The sequence below is a fragment of the Ischnura elegans genome, unplaced genomic scaffold, assembly GCF_921293095.1.
Source record: "Ischnura elegans unplaced genomic scaffold, ioIscEleg1.1, whole genome shotgun sequence".
Taxonomy (NCBI): domain Eukaryota; kingdom Metazoa; phylum Arthropoda; class Insecta; order Odonata; family Coenagrionidae; genus Ischnura; species Ischnura elegans.
The window spans coordinates 1-19,627 of NW_025791746.1; the positions used below are offsets into that span (position 1 = coordinate 1).

The following is a 19,627-nucleotide window of genomic DNA, read 5'->3' on the forward strand; positions in this document are numbered from 1 at the left end:
ACGAGTAATTTATGTTTTCTTACGATGCACAATTAAACGCTGGGATCAATCAACCGTCATCATCGTCAAACAGTGTATTAATCACATCACAGTTCACTTTTCTACACAAAAGAGAAAGCCAAGGAATAACACAGACAACGATTATGAATGTAAAAAGTGGAAAAATAAGTAACAGCGTACTTACTCGGCTCTTCGGCTGTAGATCACAATCGCTGTTGTCAACACACTTCATTCCCGTACATTTCACTAACTTTTCCTATGCATCCAGCGACACAGACACTTTCAATCCTTTCCTCACGATTGCCAAGCGTCACAAAGAACACTACAGAACCGGCGTTATGTCAGTTACAGCTGATAAACATTATACAATTATCACTGATATTAGTTACTCGCGACGTCTTCTCACCACAGCTGCCGCAGCAAGAGCGATCGAGTGGTAATACAGATTCGGCCGCTAGATGGTGCGGGGGGAACCTCCAGCAGTCCACTGCGCGCATCGCTGTTGGGAATTAGGAATCGCGCGTGGGAAAGCAATTGGGATAATTATTCGCAACGCAGCGGCAATATGCGAATCCTTGCCATACCTAATGAACCATCGATTGTCAATTGTCGTGAACTATTAATGTTCTCCACAACAATGGCACATCGAACGACCAAATCCCCGCCTTAAAGTCGCATATAATATCGTAAATTAAGCCAAGATTCAAGCGCAATGTGGTGAACATTTGCATAATTGGAATATAGAGTACTCTTGTACCTCAAAATATCCACCAAAACGTACCGCATGATGCAGAGTCTTACGTGGTTTTCGACGATTTCCAAGCGATTTCAAACCAATATATCAAGTACGGATGTCACTGTTAACATTCGTATGGCGAAGGAAATGATGTAGCAATCAGGAATTACTGAAAGAGGCAGTACAATATGGGAAATGTTTGTGAGTTTGCCTTTGACGTTTGAAAAGTAATTCCTCTACTACGTCCGATAACATTCCTTGGGCTCCGTTATGCTAACAGTTCGCTTTTAAAATCACATGTTAAGTTATCACAGCTTACCATAAAAACTGCCCAAATTATTTACGTTACAATATCCCTGCCCTAATTATTTACGTTATTCCGCTGCCAAGAAAAAATGAAATAGCACAAAAGGAATTACATTCCCACGAAAGGAACGTTAAGAATAACCAACGACGCCTGACGGTAGGAATGGGACGTGTAATCGTCAACATCGTTAATTGTTCTTTCATTGCACTTGCTAGACTTAGCATTGACACGTATTACTAATCAAGATCTGCCAATTAAAATCACTTCACTCATGCAAATTTAAGGACGACGATATAACACGCTAAACACTTCCATTTAATTATTCCGTATTCACTAATGTGAAACCAGCAATCCGTTGCTAAGGAAGAAATTAGCGAAAAAATATTCTTCCTTCCACTCTTTCGTCAACATTTCAAACAGTGCACAGTGCCTAACATACAAAGTGCAAGGGATAACCATCAACGCCTTAGCACAGAAAAGGCAAACAGTTTTAAATTAAGCCACGATTCACTCAACTTGTAACAATTAAGGACGCCACGAATAATTTCGGTTTTCTTAGGATACACAATTACACGTTGGGATCAATCAACCGTCATCATCGTCAAACAGTGAATTAATCACTACACAGTTTACTTTTCCACACGAAAGAGAAACGCAAGGAACAACACAGTCAACGAATACGAGCGTGAAAAGTGTTTAAATAAGTAATAGCGTACTTACTCGGCTCGCTGGTTGTGGATCACAGTATTCACCTGCACGGCTATCAGAATCGCTGTTTTCATCACACTATTGATTCTCGTGCATTTCACTCACTTTTCCTATACATCCATCGACACAGACACTTTCACTCATTTCCTCGCGTTTGCTGTGCGTCACAAAGAACACTACATAACCGGCGTTATGTGAGTAACCGCTGATAAACATGGACTAATTATAACTGATAATAATTATTCGCGTCGTCTTCTCACGACAGCTACCGCTGATCGAGTAGTAATTCAGAATCCGCCGACAGATGGCGCGGGAGGCCTTTTCGCAGTCGCTCGCCGTGGACGTCCAGAGCGGAATTTGAAATATCGTCTCTCGGTGGGATTTCTATCCCGGATTGCGACTCGGCGCAAGTATGCGAACGCTAGCCACGATGAATGATTTATCGACTCATCCGCGGTCAATTGTCGTGAAATGCGGAAAAACAAATGTTGTCATTTACAACAATGAAACACCGCACTGTATTCCAACGACGCGAAGCACGGAATATATGTAAATAATCCATTCATCAAACACAGTATCGTTTAAACGTACATGATCGGAACACGACCGCCTCGTAAAATGATCATCTGCCAGTGAAGTGACGACTGTCAAGCGGTGTCTTTCCTCCGCCCGCGATTTGCATTTCATTTCGGCGTTCGGAGGGAGCGGACCGCTTCGACTCCAGGCAGGAATACACTCCGTGCGGCTGACGATTCTCGGCATCGCGGGTGCAGGGCAGGGGGCCGCGAGGCAGAGAACATCTCGGGACGTAGGTGCTCGTCGCGATAACACGGATAAGCGGGGAAAGAACTCGGCTCGGTTATACCTTAGGTTAGGTGATTAGAAGTGATTCATTGATTAGCCGTAAATACCGGACCATTTCATTAGCATATCGATTCCGCGTACGAATGCAGTGAGCGATTTAACTGTTTGTCACCGTTCCTTCCTACTCTGAAAATGTTTCGTGCCCGAGTTGCTGCCCGCAGTTGTCCACGATTCAATTTTACATTTTCCCTAACGGTACCGTAAGTTCTTACTACATTTTTGCATGCCACGGTGAATGACAATCGTTCTCCAGTCTCTTTGCCATCGGAGTGAAGCGGAAATTACATCCTTTCGCGAGCGATCGAAGAATTTCCTTATGCGAATTAATTATTCCTCGTGAGTAGTCAGGTCTACTTTCCTTCCTCGATTGCACCCTACATACGTCAAATATCCTTCCTCTTCTCAATAAGTGATATCGTCACTGTCTGCCAGTGTCAACGACTTATCCTTAAACCGAACTCCCATAGTTGTACATATTCGCAGTACACGAGAAAAGTTCGCAGAGTTTCGGAGTATAGCCGTACATTTAGTCAGTAAAGGGAGAGAACCGATTAATTAATATCTTATGAGTAGGCAATCCACATTTCTCTACACTGTATTAAAACGCACGGAACGACTTAATCCGTAGCAATAAATTTCCGTGCCTTCTGCCTTGAGTATATGTTAATGAACACACTCGTCTCTTCCACAATGATTTTCAAAGCATAACTCAATTATTTGGAAAGCTTTTCGTGACATTGAGCAGTTTCGCTTGAGCGCTGAACGATATAGTTACCCTTAGTAACGAAGTTATTTGGTTTCCTGTTGGCTGTTTGCTACACATAAACATTTCAATGCAAGACGTAACGCGAGTACAGCAAATAATGGAAACTTTGCATCGCTAATTCTTTCAACGTTACGTGCGACGTAACATAGCAACCAACGGTGGAAAATCATGGAATTCGCTTATCAAAAATGCCACTTCTTGCAAGTACTGCTAATTTTTATTAATAGGGGAATGTTGTCTGCTTAATATAAATTGCCTCCCGAAGACATATAAGACACGGGAAAAAAAATTCTGTGGCCTGTAAGTTGACAAATAGCAATCCAATTTCATACACTTTACCCCAAATCCTTTGCTGATTTCTACCAAATATTTTGATGTCCCCTCGTGAACCGAAAACTTTGATAAATTTAGTCATAACTCCATAATTCTAACATAAATTTTTTTTCGTGCACCGCATTGGAAACCATTCTTGCCATTGTGTTACTTCAGCATGTTAATTAGGAATGGTTTGCAAGGGAAATGCAGAAAAAGCGAGAATGTTATTGATATTCTCCCCTTCTTCGGTTACTAGTGAATGACTGCGTCTCGTATTAATATACCATAAATTAACTAATAACAAGCTGGTCGCCTATTTCGCACTTGGCTGCGAACTGTCCGAGTATGGTTCCGCCGCCGCCGCTAGATGGTGCGGCGTGCTTCTCCCGGCGATTCACAGACTCTTTCTCTGCGCACATCGGCCGACGGAAAGGCGGCTACTGAAATAAGAAACATTCCTTCGGGTAACCGCGCGGGTGAGAAAATCCCAGAGCGCCTATTTTCCCCTTCATTAAATCACGGGAATGAAAGAAAATTCTAAAATGTGATGCATCATTCCCAATGCAGTCCCCCGTGACTTTGAAATAAATTTTTAGCCGTGGTGGACACGGAATATCGCAAACACCTTTTCCATACACACCGGAGTCGCGTTAAATGCCGGAATCGTCTAAAATTATGCTCCCTCGTCACGAGCATTTTCTTTCGTTGCAGTTGGAAAGTATTACTTGGCGAATCAGATTATTCAGCGTCCTTAGTGGAAGATGTATTTGTATCCCTCATTCTCTAATTCATTGATGAAGACTGTTTCAGAAAAAACCAGTGCGACGTAATCCATTTCGTGCAGTCAGTTATAAACATTTCCCTCCATACCGTTTCAAAGTTTTATTCGTCCACAAATTTTTTGTAACGCACTCTCTCTTCGTGCGAAGTACCGCCACGTGGAAAGAATCCGGGGGTGGGGAAATTCTTGGGTCAACGAAGACAACTTTCCTGGGAACCCGTGTGTGGGGTAGTTCCCACGCTTGGATCCGGGTGGTGGGGGACGGGTTCCCCCACCACGAACCTAAACGCAGCGAGTGGGGCAGGGGACGCCGGGAAGAAAAAAAGAAGTTCCAACGGGCGAATTTTTCAAAAGACGCAATGGCCTCCTTCGTTTGTTTCCCGTCGACGTAAAAAGTGAGTAAGTGTTTTCTATTCATGGCATCATTCAATACCTGCCGTATCGAAAGACTTGCAGGCGAGGATAATCACTCCAATGACAGCAACACATACTTTCATGGCATAGCACCATTAAAAATGTTGGAAAGGTAATCGACTGCCATTAATGGAAGTAGGGTTTTGCAAGGCTTCGAGATAACGTGTAATACTTGAAAAAAAGAAAAAACGCTCAATGTATACCGTTCCTTCGTCAACAGTACACTTTCATTACTTTCACGCAATAGTCATGTCGAGGAATTTATCAATCAATGATCGGTGTACACGTCCAATGAAGTGTTTCCATAGCGCAAGTGAAATTTTAGGGTTGGAAATATTTCCGTCGGGCATACGTTTCACGAAAGCAAATGCCAGTCGCCCGCCTGTATGGGAACATGAAGGGGACTCTTGTTCCCACGGTCGGAAATGGTGGTGGGGGAAGGTACGTCTCCCCGACCGAGAAGCGGCAGCGTGTGACGTAAGCAACTGTCGGTAGGGGAGAACTTTGAATCGAGGTCGGCTCCCTGCCAACGGACAGTTTTTTTGAAGGGGCGCACTATCGTTCGTCATTCCTCCACGTAAATGTTACGAAATCGGTTCGCATCACAGGGGCAGTAATGCCACCTCATAATCGCAATTGGGAAAAAGAGTGAAGCGCGATAAGCGAGGAAGGATAATAATTTCCTATTCCGTAATATAACTCGGAGTAAAACCACGAATTCCTGTCTCCGTGGCAGTGTGTTGGCATTGGGAGATAGATAAATGACATAAAGAAAAATGTATGAATGTAGGGAAAAACATTTTGTTCCAAGAATGGTGAAAACGATTTTTTACACATTGCTTAACCAACAAAGAGCATAACACCGTCAAGTCCGGAAAATGTAGATGAAGAAATTGGAACGACAAGAATTATCTTTCTCAAATTAATTCCCTCGTTACGCATTACATAATCATCTTTTGCCAGAAAATTTCTTTGAAGAAGTAAATGCATCCCTTGCGTTACATCGATCATTAAACAGTCGAAACAACAACAGGCGACATTTACCAATGGATTAAAGCTGAAACGAATCGCCATTACACCAACAAGCACACCGTTACGAAAGACATTTTTCATAAACACATTTTCAAAGATGGACCAAAAGATATAACGGAATTGAGAATTGCTTAAGCATCAAGGGACTGTTGTCTGGAAATGGTAACTATTCAACAGAAACAAAAGCAGATACAACCGCGAAGAAACCAGATCTTCCTTCGATTCTCAAGTCATGATAACTTTTTGAGGATTCGGTCATGTACTCGCCAACGGCCACACCACGTACAATTCACCGGTTCTCGTTCGATCACCGAAGTTAAACTACGTAGGGCCCGGATAGTACTTGGACGGGTGACCGCCTGGGAATACCGGGTGCTGTTGGCATTACTTTTATTCTTCAACTTGTTTAAAAAAAATATTTTCAATCACCTACCGCGAGCAATGCAGAGCCGGAATATGCCGCGAAAATTTCTTTTGAGAAAGAAATGTCACTATGTGAAATATTTTCTACATATTTTATTCGCGTGTTTCAAGAGTGACATTAATGTAGCGTTGGAGAGGAAAGGCTTTGGGAAAAATCCATTTTCAGTCATTACTGCAATCACTTCCTCGGAATTTATTCCCTAATGCGAGAGTTTCGTTGATTCCGATATGTGGTGAATGAGAGAAATAGGTTTGGGAATAATTTTAATTTGCATGCCACGCGACACTTTCCTTCGATCCTCGGTTATCACAGCGGGATTACATACTCTAAAGGCATGGAAATCGGCTTCCGCTTCCCGGTGTCCATTGGGAGATGGCGTGCAGAGGGTTTTTCATTGAATTATTAAAAATAGTTTAAACTACCCAAGTAATTAATAACGGTCATTTTCAGAAAAGATAAGGTTTGAAGATTGTTATCATACCATCGATGTTCAACGGTACATCTCCCTAACCATCCCACGGTACGTTTTCGCGAAAGCACGAAATTTCGATGCTCGATCAACAATACGCCATTACCTTGGCAACGAGGCAAGACGAGAATCAACAACACAGGCGTACGGGTAATGACAGCGCAGCACTCATTGACGTGGAATTAGTTACATTTCTTGGTTAAACGTGGCATTCTCGGATGGTATAATACATTGTATCGTATGCTGGACTCATCGCCTGCCGTTTCACGGAACCGTGTCTCGGGAGGTGGTGCGCCCTAGTGGCAGTTGCGGAACTATCGGCTAGGATTCTTGCATCACACAAGAACCTCACGGAATTTGAGTAAAAATTTTAGGTATTAAAACGCAATTTGGAAGTGGTACTCGTCGCAAACACTGTGACAAGTGTTCCCTAATGTGCAAGTGAAGTCCCCGTGTCGATGTTGTCCCCGTGTTTGTGAAATGTATGGTAGAAGAAAGGCGGCGCAAAGTGAAGTGTTGGAAGGCGACAGAGGAAAAATTCGGAAAAAAAATCCGTTATTGCGTGTGAGTGAGAAAATGTGTTAACGCGAAGATATTGGAAGTGCATACTTTCATGTGAATGTGGTAATTATGTCGTTGCATTGCAAATACAACCAATACATCATTTGTTTGTTCAGGCTGAAGTTGGCCGATGTGTAGGAGTTTGCTGATAAGAAAGGCAAACGATAGGGAAATGTGGGCCGTAATGCAGTGAATTCATACATTAATTCTTTCGATAAATTACTGATCATGTTATTAGATAAAGGCTGGGCGTCGTTAGGGAAATATAATTTTCATGGTTAAATGTTGGAATGAGCTGTTATGTTGTCAACGCTTCGAGAGTACACAAACTGTGTCATTATGGAAATTAGTTTGTTTTATGCAATTAAACAGATCAGGAATAAGTGGTTTACCTTTCTTAGCATTTGAAAAGTTATGTGATGGAAATCGATACCCAAGGAGAGATATCATGATAGGTGAAGTTTGCAATTTGAAAACAAGTCTTAATTGTCGGGGCATTATGCAGAATAACATTGGTATTTGATGTTCGGAAATTGTAAAACTTGACTGGAGTATGCGTTTTAGGAAGTGTATCAATGGAAGCGTTAGTCTATGGGGATAGTTTGGGAATAGAATGATGATTGGGGGAATGTTGATATGTGCAGTTGTGGCATCAGGGCTTGGAGATTACATAATATGTGATATAAATGAAATTGTAATGAGTCGTGCAATGAAACTCGTCAGGAATACGTGCATTAAATCTTCCTTCGTTTTAAAAGTGAACTGGTGTTAATCCGTGAAAAAACATATTTTTGATAAGGGAACGGCAGACATTTGTGTGGCTGAGTAAATGAAATTCCAATTGTGATATTCAAAATTATTCATAAAAACCATAATTACCGAGGGATTTTGACGGGAGACGTTTTAAAACGTTCTTAAAATTAAAACATACGTTAGTGTGGAGTTTCATAGCCTTAGAGTTAATAGTATCAATAATATCCTATTTTGTGCCTGACCGTTTGCTAAACCTCAACTTTCAATATCAACATTATGTCCTATAAACCGTAAAAACCAGCGGATTTCCATGGGGCTACTTTTAAAACGACAGGAAAATGAAGGCAATTATTCGTGACGAATTTCAGTGCGACGGATTTAATAGCTTTAAAAAATATGTGAAGCCCAGGAGCTGACAAAATGCAATTTCAATTGCCATACACAAAATTATTTATAAAAATCTTAATTACCGAGGGATTATGTTGGGAGACGTTTATAATCGTAGATAATATTGAAGCATTCATAAGTGTAGAGTTTCATAGCCCTAGAGTTAGTAATTTCAAAAATATCCCATTTCAAGTGCCTGATATATTGCAAGGGATGAATTTCCAATATACACATTATATCTCATAAACCGTTAGAAGCATCGGATTTTGATGGGACAGGTTTTAAAACGATAGGAGAAATAAGGCAATTGTTGGTGACGAGTGTCAGTGCGATTGAATCAATGGTTTAATTAATATGTTACAATGTGTGAATGACAAAATGACATTAAATGTGTCACACTCAAAATTATTCATAAAAACCATAATTACCGAGGGATTTTGACGGGATGCGTTTTAAAACGTTAACAATAATAAAACATACGTTAGTATCGAGTTTCGTAGCGTTAGAATAATTAGTTTAAAAAATATTCAAGTTGAAGTGACTGAAATATTGCAGAGGCTAAATATTGAATAACAACATTATGTCCTATAAACAGTGAAAACCAGCGGATTTTAGTGGGACAAGTTTTAAAACAATAGGAGAAATAAGGCAATTGTTGGTGACGAGTGTCAGTGCGATTGAATCAATGGTTTAATGAATATGTTACAATGTGTGAATGACAAAATGACATTAAATGTGTCACACTCAAAATTATTCATAAAAACCGTATTTACCGAGGGATTTTGACGGGATGCGTTTTAAAACGTTAACATTAGTAAAACATACGTTACTGTCGAGTTTCGTATCGTTAGAATAATTAGTTTTAAAAATATTCCAGTAGAAGTGCCTGAAATATTGCAGAGGCTAAATATTGAATTACAACATTATGTCCTATAAACAGTGAAAACCAGCGGATTTTGGTGGGACAAGTTTTAAAACAATAGGAGAAATAAGGCAATTGTTGGTGACGAGTGTCAGTGCGATTGAGTCAATGGTTTAATTGATATGTTACAATGTGTGAATGACAAAATGACATTAAATGTGTCAAACTCAAAATTTTTCATAAAAACCATAATTACCGAGGGATTTTGACGGGATGCGTTTTAAAACGTTAACAATAATGAAACATACGTTAGTGTCGAGTTTCGTAGCGTTAGAATAATTAGTTTGAAAAATATTCCAGTTGAAGTGACTGAAATATTGCAGAGGCTAAATATTGAATAACAACATTATGTCCTATAAACAGTGAAAACCAGCGGATTTTGGTGGGACAAGTTTTAAAACAATAGCAGAAATAAGGCAATTGTTGGTGACGAGTGTCAGTGCGATTGAGTCAATGGTTTAATTGATATGTTACAATGTGTGAATGACAAAATGACATTAAATGTGTCACACTCAAAATTATTCATAAAAACCATAATTACCGAGGGATTTTGACGGGATGCGTTTTAAAACGTTAACAATAATAAAACATACGTTAGTGTCGAGTTTCGTAGCGTTAGAATAATTAGTTTGAAAAATATTCCAGTTGAAGTGACTGAAATATTGCAGAGGCTAAATATTGAATAACAACATTATGTCCTATAAACAGTGAAAACCAGCGGATTTTGGTGGGACAAGTTTTAAAACAATGGGAGAAATAAGGCAATTGTTGGTGACGAGTGTCAGTGCGATTGAGTCAATGGTTTAATTGATATGTTACAATGTGTGAATGACAAAATGACATTAAATGTGTCACACTCAAAATTATTCATAAAAACCATAATTACCGAGGGATTTTGACGGGATGCGTTTTAAAACGTTAACAATAATAAAACATACGTTAGTGTCGAGTTTCGTAGCGTTAGAATAATTAGTTTGAAAAATATTCCAGTTGAAGTGACTGAAATATTGCAGAGGCTAAATATTCAATAACAACGTTATGTCCTATAAACAGTGAAAACCAGCGGATTTTGGTGGGACAAGTTTTAAAACAATAGGAGAAATAAGGCAATTGTTGGTGACGAGTGTCAGTGCGATTGAATTAATGGTGTAATTAATATGTTACAATGTGTGTATGACAAAATGACATTAAATGTGTCACACTCAAAATTATTCATAAAAACCATAATTACCGAGGGATTTTGACGGGATGCGTTCTAAAACGTTAACAATAGTAAAACATACATTAGTGTCGAGTTTCGTATCGTTAGAATAATTAGTTTAAAAAATATTCCAGTTGAAGTGACTGAAATATTGCAGAGGCTATATATTGAGTAACAACATTATGTCCTATAAACAGTGAAAACCAGCGGATTTTGGTGGGACAAGTTTTAAAACGATAGGAGAAATAAGGCAATTGTTGGTGACGAGTGTCAGTGCGATTGAATCAATGGTTTAATTAATATGTTACAATGTGTGAATGATAAAATGACATTAAATGTGTCACACTCAAAATTATTCATAAAAACCATAATTACCGAGGGATTTTGACGGGATGCGTTTTAAAACGTTAACAATAATAAAACATACGTTAGTATCGAGTTTCGTAGCGTTAGAATAATTAGTTTAAAAAATATTCAAGTTGAAGTGACTGAAATATTGCAGAGGCTAAATATTGAATAACAACATTATGTCCTATAAACAGTGAAAACCAGCGGATTTTAGTGGGACAAGTTTTAAAACAATAGGAGAAATAAGGCAATTGTTGGTGACGAGTGTCAGTGCGATTGAATCAATGGTTTAATGAATATGTTACAATGTGTGAATGACAAAATGACATTAAATGTGTCACACTCAAAATTATTCATAAAAACCGTATTTACCGAGGGATTTTGACGGGATGCGTTTTAAAACGTTAACAATAGTAAAACATACGTTACTGTCGAGTTTCGTATCGTTAGAATAATTAGTTTTAAAAATATTCCAGTAGAAGTGACCGAAATATTGCAGAGGCTAAATATTGAATTACAACATTATGTCCTATAAACAGTGAAAACCAGCGGATTTTGGTGGGACAAGTTTTAGAACAATAGGAGAAATAAGGCAATTGTTGGTGAAGAGTGTCAGTGCGATTGAATTAATGGTTTAATTAATATGTTACACTCCCTGGCTGTCGACATGAAATTCCTAGGGTCAAACTCAATATTATTTATAAAAACCATAATTACCGAGGGATTTTGACGGGATACCTTTTAAAACGTTAACAACAGTAAAACATACATTAGTGTCGAGTTTCGTATCGTTAGAATAATTAGTTTAAAAAATATTCCAGTTGAAGTGACTGAAATATTGCAGAGGCTAAATATTGAATAACAACATTATGTCCTATAAACAGTGAAAACCAGCGGATTTTGGTGGGACAAATTTAAAAACAATAGGAGAAATAAGGCAATTGTCGGTGACGAGTGTCAGTGCGATTGAGTCAATGGTTTAATTAATATGTTACAATGTGTGTATGACAAAATGACATTAAATGTGTCATACTCAAAATTATTCATAAAAACCATAATTACCGAGGGATTTTGACGGGATGCGTTTTAAAACGTTAACAATAGTAAAACGTACGTTAGTGTCGAGTTTCGTAGCGTTAGAATAATTAGTTTAAAAAATATTCCAGTTGAAGTGACCGAAATATTGCAGAGGCTAAATATTGAATAACAACATTATGTCCTATAAACAGTGAAAACCAGCGGATTTTGGTGGGACAAGTTTTAGAACAATAGGAGAAATAAGGCAATTGTTGGTGAAGAGTGTCAGTGCGATTGAATTAATGGTTTAATTAATATGTTACACTCCCTGGCTGTCGACATGAAATTCCTAGGGTCAAACTCAATATTATTTATAAAAACCATAATTACCGAGGGATTTCGACGGGATACGTTTTAAAACGTTAACAATAGTAAAACATACATTAGTGTCGAGTTTCGTATCGTTAGAATAATTAGTTTAAAAAATATTCCAGTTGAAGTGACTGAAATATTGCAGAGGCTAAATATTGAATAACAACATTATGTCCTATAAACAGTGAAAACCAGCGGATTTCAGTGGGACAAATTTAAAAACAATAGGAGAAATAAGGCAATTGTTGGTGAAGAGTGTCAGTGCGATTGAATCAATGGTTTAATTAATATGTTACAATGTGTGTATGACAAAATGACATTAAATGTGTCACACTCAAAATTATTCATAAAAACCATAATTACCGAGGGATTTTGACGGGATGCGTTTTAAAACGTTAACAATAGTAAAACATACGTTAGTGTCGAGTTTCGTATCGTTAGAATAATTAGTTTAAAAAATATTCCAGTAGAAGTGCCTGAAATATTGCGGAGGCTAAATATTCAATAACAACATTATGTCCTATAAACAGTGAAAACCAGCGGATTCTGGTGGGACAAGTTTTAGAACAATAGGAGAAATAAGGCAATTGTTGGTGAAGAGTGTCAGTGCGATTGAATTAATGGTTTAATTAATATGTTACACTCCCTGGCTGTCGACATGAAATTCCTAGGGTCAAACTCAATATCATTTATAAAAACCATAGTTACCGAGGGATTTCGACGGGATACGTTTTAAAACGTTAACAATAGTAAAACATACATTAGTGTCGAGTTTCGTATCGTTAGAATAATTAGTTTAAAAAATATTCCAGTTGAAGTGACTGAAATATTGCAGAGGCTAAATATTGAATAACAACATTATGTCCTATAAACAGTGAAAACCAGCGGATTTCAGTGGGACAAATTTAAAAACAATAGGAGAAATAAGGCAATTGTTGGTGAAGAGTGTCAGTGCGATTGAATCAATGGTTTAATTAATATGTTACAATGTGTGTATGACAAAATGACATTAAATGTGTCACACTCAAAATTATTCATAAAAACCATAATTACCGAGGGATTTTGACGGGATGCGTTCTAAAACGTTAACAATAGTAAAACATACATTAGTGTCGAGTTTCGTATCGTTAGAATAATTAGTTTAAAAAATATTCCAGTTGAAGTGACTGAAATATTGCAGAGGCTATATATTGAGTAACAACATTATGTCCTATAAACAGTGAAAACCAGCGGATTTTGGTGGGACAAGTTTTAAAACAATAGGAGAAATAAGGCAATTGTCGGTGACGAGTGTCAGAGCGATTGAATTAATGGTTGAATTAATATTTTTCAATCTCAGGCTGACAACATGAAATTCCTAGAATCAAACTCAATATCATTTATAAAAACCATAGTTACCGAGGGATTTTGATGGGAGACGTTTTAAAACGTTCTTAAAGTGAAAACAAACATTATTGAGTAGTATCATAGTCTCTGAATGAATACTTTCAAAATACGCCATTTTTTGGGTTGTAAGTAAGCGAAGACAAGAAAATTAAGACAAATATTCGTGACAAGTGTCAGTGCAACGGAGTAAATAGTTTTAAAAATGTGTTACAGTTGCTAATGAGTTAATCAAATTTCCATTTTCATACTCAAAATTATTTCTAAAAACCATAAATACCGTGGGATTTGGACGGGAGACGTTTCAAAACTTAGGTGTATTCAAAAAGAACATTATTGCGGAGTTCCGTAGCCACAGAATGAATACTTTGAAAAATATCCCATATTATGTGTCTGACAGCAAATGCTGATTTTTCAATATCAACGTTATGTCATATGAACAGTAAAAACCAGTGAATTTTGATGGGACCGGTTTTAAAACGACAAGGAAATTAAGGCAATTATTCGTGACTAGTGTCAGTGCGACTGATTCCATGGTTTAAGAAATATATTGTAATCCGTTGCTGACAAAAACAAATTTCCAATGCCATACTCCAAATTATTCATAAAAAGCAATAATTACCGAGGGATTTGGACGGGAGACGTTTTAGAACGTGAATATAAATTGAAACAAACATTATCGTGGACCTTCAGTGCGACGGAATTGAAAATTTCAACAATGTTCCATGCTCTGTGCCCGTCACATTGCAAAGTGTCCGTTTAAACTCAACAGGTGAGCGTGGAAACCACACTTCCGGTCGGATTTTCACGAGGCACGTTTTAAAACGTGCAGAAAAATGACACAATTAATTATTTGGAGACAAAGTTCGACAGAATAATAGCTACGTTAATGCCACATACGTGGCTACTGCGACAGCGCACGATGTATTCGTCGTAGGCGTGTGACATTTCGTCATAACATGCAGATTGTCACTTCATGCATTGCAATAGGGATATGTGAAGTTCGAAAGGAATAACTCCGAAGTCGTACTCGCTCTTTTCCTTCGTAATTCCGCATTCAGACAGTGAAATGCATCGGAAATATTGACAAACGAAGTAACTCAAAGGAAAATTGATTTGCCAAAAGAGGTAATTGTAAGAATGCCGAAACAACAAATACCACGTTTCAGGAAATAGCAAAGTTAGGTTTCAAACTTGGACATTACCGTAGAGAGTGGAATTAATCCACAGAACAATGTACGAAAAACGAACAAAGGGAAAGTTATCGATCGGCGATGTGAAGAGTACATCTTTTCCCTTGCACGTCCGTATTCACGAATACACGTTTCCTGCGGGAAAGACACATCATTTCCAATCCCGAAGTGGCGTGTGGTAATTTAAGTAATACGTGTAACGCGCCACGTCGTCACAATGTTGTAGGGAACGGTAATTCATTTTCACAAAAGTCATTCAAAATCAGCCTTCTCACACACAGAAAATCGCAGTCATCAATTTCCAGAATCGCACGCAAGACCAGAAATATCCTGCGACTCGAGTATGGAAAAGCCAGTCTCACTCGACAATCCCTCCCGTCGAGGCGTAATTTTTTTTTCACCAACCTTTCGCAATCCCTGCCCAGGAATCAAATTCACCACATTCCCCCCAGAATAGGCACAGAAAGCGCACGGAGTGAAACGAACGGGGCGAACCGAAAACCGTAGGAGCGTCAAACGGAGTCATTCCATTTCCTTCGAATATCACGATTCGCGGCGCAATCGGAGCACTCTCGCGACATTCAGCCCCCGCCGGAAAGGGGAAACGATAATCGAGTGCCGCCGTTTGCGGAATAACGGCACGAGAACAAAAATTATGGACATTCGTCCGCTTCTCCCGGGGATCGCGGGTTCGCGGCAGCGCGAACGATCGCAGTCGCACGCGGAAAGAGTGATTTCGGCGTCGCGAAAAGGCGAGATCGAGGGAAACAGTCGCGTTTCGGCGACGCCGAAGTGGCGTCTCGATCGTCGATCGAAATCGCCGCAAACTCGGATCGAAAAGTGCAACAGACGAATGCACAACCGCGGATCGAGTCGTCGCGACACGACGCCGATCCGTCCGACAGGCACATCTTCCGACCATCGTTCTCCGTCCGCGGGGCGCCGTCCAGACCGGCGCCGGCGTGCCGGCACACGCAGGAAGGTTCAGAGAAACGGCGAGGCAGGTCGCCGATCGACCACGCGAACCCGCGACGCCACGGCGACACTTTAATTATCGGGTCGGAAGGCGCGCCGGTGACATGCCGTATTTCGCTCGGGCGCCGCGGCGCCCGCGACGTTCCGGTCGCCGACGGCGGGCCGCCCGCGCGCGGCCGGGACTGTCGCCTCGCGCGTCGAGATCGGACGCCGACGTCGGAGCCGCCGGCGCCGTCCGAAACGATAAAGTGCGAGACGAAGTCGAGTACAAAGATTCGAAGGAGAACGCCGACGACAAGTTCGACAGCGGCGAACGCGCTCCGAAATGGTACGATATCTCGAAGGTGGGAAACGCGAAATTTTGAAAATTTTCATACCTCTCGTCCGAGACCATGGCAGACGCTACCGCAGCAGCCGCAGCAGCGCCCCCGGCGGCCCAGCCGTCCGGCACCGCAGCCGTCAAGCCCCTGCCCGCCGCCTCCGCAGCATCCAAGAAGGCCAGCAAGGGCGCCGCCTCCAAGAAGGCCCGCGCAAAGCCCTCGCATCCACCGACCTCCGAGATGGTCAACAACGCCGTCAAGAGCCTCAAGGAACGCGGCGGCTCCTCCCTCCAGGCCATCAAGAAGTACATCGCCGCCTCCTACAAGGTCGACGCCGAGAAGCTCTCCCCCTTCATCAAGAAGTACCTCAAGTCCGCCGTCACCTCCGGCACACTCGTACAGACCAAGGGCAAGGGAGCGTCGGGGTCCTTCAAGCTGAGCTCCACCACGCTGAAGGACAAGGCTGCACCCGCTGCAGCCAAGGCGAAGAAGACCGCAGCCAAGAAGACCGCCGCGGCCAAGAAGCCGAAGCCCGCGAAGAAGGAGAAGGCTGCCACCAAGCGGTCCGCGCCCAAGGAGCGCTCCAAGTCCGCGCCTCCTGCGAAGAAGGCAAAGAAAGCAGACAAGCCCAAGAAGAAGCCCGCAGCAGCCAAGCCAGCGGCGAAGGCAGCAAAGTCCCCATCGAAGGCAAAGAAGGCGCCCACCAAGCCCAAGGCGCCCAAGCCCAAGAAGACGCCCACCAAGCCCAAGCCCGCGGCAGCAAAGAAGGCCGCCGCCGCCCCCAAGAAGAAGTGAGCGACCGAACCTCGCAGGTTCACCGAACTTCGATGTACGCGAAGTTCAATTTAGGCCCTCTTAAGGGCCATCAAGTCATACAGATGACTATTTTCCATGCTTAAAACAAAATTCCAAACTCCTTCACCTTACCCAATAAAGTTTCAAACCTTACCCATTGAAGGAAATGAGTAGATGGACAATATTCCTTCTACAAAACCGCTAATTTTACGTCAAATTAATGCACCTTCCATTGAAGGTTGTCAGATAATTTTTTGGCAGTAAAAATTTACCTATGAACCTAAGTTTCGAAAGAGACGTCTGCTGCAGCAGAAAGCCTGATTGCTCAAAAGAATGAAGTATTTGCGTTTCACATATTTGCAACCAAGACGGTCGATTGTTGAAAACAATGAAATCTTGGCGAATGTCATTGTTGCATTAGTATTTTCCGTGACAAAACTGCTGGCGGAAAACAATCGTCGCGCATGGCAACATCTCCTGACGACATTTTTTGAGTTCGAGAGATGCCTACATTGTCGTAACTCGATAAACGATTGAGTGTACTCCTGACTTTGTTATTCTGAAAGAACTTCGAAATTTCCGTTACTTATGAAATTTAAATTGCCATTCTGTAAAGATAACATTTTCCGTCAGGAAACTGCCAGGATGCCAAGCACTCCATCTGCAAAAAAACATCTTTTCATAAGTTATATTCATACCTTCCAGTATTTTTCTATACTATTTTTCATTAGTTAATTATAATTATCATTAATTACAACTTTATTATTTTTTCATTCTCTTTCAGCTTTTCTTTATGAAATATTATTTCATTCTCGTCGATGAAAGCAATGGGAAACAATCGTCTGTATGACGTCTAGTCCTGAAAAGGACTTTTGTTTTTGTGCCGACAAGAAGTCGACAGCGACGACGATCTAAGCGCGCTCTCCGCGGATACGGCGTGCCAGCTGGATGTCCTTTGGCATGATGGTGACGCGCTTGGCGTGGATGGCGCACAGGTTGGTGTCCTCGAAAAGACCCACGAGGTAGGCCTCGGACGCCTCCTGCAAAGCCATTACGGCGGAGCTCTGGAAGCGGAGGTCGGTCTTGAAGTCCTGGGCGATCTCACGGACCAGGCGCTGGAAGGGCAGCTTGCGGATCAGAAGCTCGGTGCTCTTCTGGTATCTCCTGATCTCTCGGAGGGCCACGGTACCTGGGCGATACCTGTGGGGCTTCTTCACTCCACCGGTGGCCGGCGCGCTCTTGCGAGCGGCCTTGGTGGCCAGCTGCTTCCTGGGGGCTTTGCCTCCGGTCGACTTACGGGCTGTCTGCTTGGTACGTGCCATTTTCCTGTCGGGAAAGTAACTGAAGCGGCCGATTTCTCGACCCAATATATTGGCATGAGTGTGTAGACTCTTACATGTGCCGAAATGTGATTGGCTGAGAGTGCGAGACCGTCGAAAGACGTTATAAAAAGAAAGCAGAACGTGGCGCAACCACGACTCTCTCACCGAGACAGCAGCAACATGACTGGACGTGGCAAGGGAGGAAAAGGCTTGGGGAAAGGAGGCGCCAAGCGTCATCGCAAGGTTCTTCGCGACAACATCCAGGGCATCACCAAGCCAGCCATTCGCCGTTTGGCCCGCCGTGGAGGAGTCAAGCGTATCTCCGGACTCATCTACGAGGAGACCCGCGGTGTCCTCAAGGTGTTCCTGGAGAACGTGATCCGTGACGCCGTCACCTACACCGAACACGCCAAGAGGAAGACCGTTACCGCCATGGACGTCGTGTACGCCCTCAAGCGCCAGGGACGCACCCTGTACGGATTCGGTGGTTAGATTTCCATCGTGGCAGCAGCCCATTACATCTGGCAGCTGCATCATCGAATAACAAAGGTCCTTTTCAGGACCATAGAACATGCAGGATATTATTTGCCATTGCTTAAACACGTCGCAATCACAGAAATGTGATGTCAACGATAACAAATGAAATATCAGGTAATGATGGAGTGTAAATAAAAGAACATCAATGGAATACAACTTATTTTGTCACTAATCACAAAATTAAGTAAGTTATTATGCTATTAAACCTAATACGTTCATCCATACTGAAAGTTCATTTAGTAAACTGCTGAGGGACGATCAATGTGTTTTTTTTATCCATCCAAGTTAAGCGACTTCAACAATAATGGTCGCTCAGTGTTCCATTCCCAGTACTAATTGTTGCAGTTTCAAGCGGCACAAGCCGTTGCCATTGTCGTCTATTGATAGTGTGTTGCGTTACTTAGCAACGACCAAATGCCTTCATCGCTTTTGTAACAATTCTTCGGCCGAATGCGGTGATTGTGACATATTGTTAGACATCGCCTATCAGTTACTTAGAAACGCACTGCTGCCAACATATTTTAAATTTGCTACATAGTATCGCGACTTTTTTGCTACTTTGGATATCCATTCAAATGTGTTCCTTGACACATTGTTATGCATCATTAATTAAGAAACGCACAGCTGCCACAATGTTTTCAAATTTCTACATAGTAGCGCTACGTTTTCCTTGCATTGCATATCATTTCCACTGTTTTACTTTTTCACAGCGAAGCTATACTAGA

At 41.4% G+C, this 19,627-nt stretch overlaps 3 protein-coding genes and 1 non-coding gene across 4 annotated transcripts; 3 read left to right on the plus strand and 1 right to left on the minus strand.

Annotated features, from left to right (window-relative positions):
- Positions 1-6,188: 6,188 nt before the first annotated feature.
- Positions 6,189-6,307, plus strand: LOC124173705. The gene has a single exon (XR_006868705.1). It is a non-coding gene; the product is annotated as a 5S ribosomal RNA (ribosomal RNA).
- Positions 6,308-14,483: 8,176 nt separating this feature from the next.
- LOC124173699 (late histone H1-like) lies at positions 14,484-17,114 on the plus strand. The gene has a single exon (XM_046553096.1). It carries the CDS (start codon positions 16,321-16,323, stop codon positions 17,041-17,043), a length of 723 nt encoding a protein of 240 aa, XP_046409052.1. The 5' UTR covers positions 14,484-16,320; the 3' UTR covers positions 17,044-17,114.
- Positions 17,115-17,895: 781 nt separating this feature from the next.
- On the minus strand, positions 17,896-18,460 carry LOC124173700 (histone H3). Its single transcript, XM_046553097.1, has one exon. The coding sequence runs from the start codon at positions 18,363-18,365 to the stop codon at positions 17,955-17,957; it is 411 nt and encodes a 136-aa protein (XP_046409053.1). The 5' UTR covers positions 18,366-18,460; the 3' UTR covers positions 17,896-17,954.
- A 73-nt stretch (positions 18,461-18,533) lies between these two features.
- LOC124173703 (histone H4) lies at positions 18,534-18,932 on the plus strand. Its single transcript, XM_046553099.1, has one exon. It carries the CDS (start codon positions 18,546-18,548, stop codon positions 18,855-18,857), a length of 312 nt encoding a protein of 103 aa, XP_046409055.1. The 5' UTR covers positions 18,534-18,545; the 3' UTR covers positions 18,858-18,932.
- The last annotated feature ends 695 nt before the right edge of the window (positions 18,933-19,627 follow it).

What these genes read in the sequence shown, in the direction of transcription:
- LOC124173700 (XM_046553097.1), bottom strand. Translation starts at nt 18,365, where the DNA reads ATGGCACGTACCAAGCAGACAGCCCGTAAGTCGACCGGAGGCAAAGCC.
- LOC124173703 (XM_046553099.1), top strand. Translation starts at nt 18,546, where the DNA reads ATGACTGGACGTGGCAAGGGAGGAAAAGGCTTGGGGAAAGGAGGCGCC.
- LOC124173699 (XM_046553096.1), top strand. Translation starts at nt 16,321, where the DNA reads ATGGCAGACGCTACCGCAGCAGCCGCAGCAGCGCCCCCGGCGGCCCAG.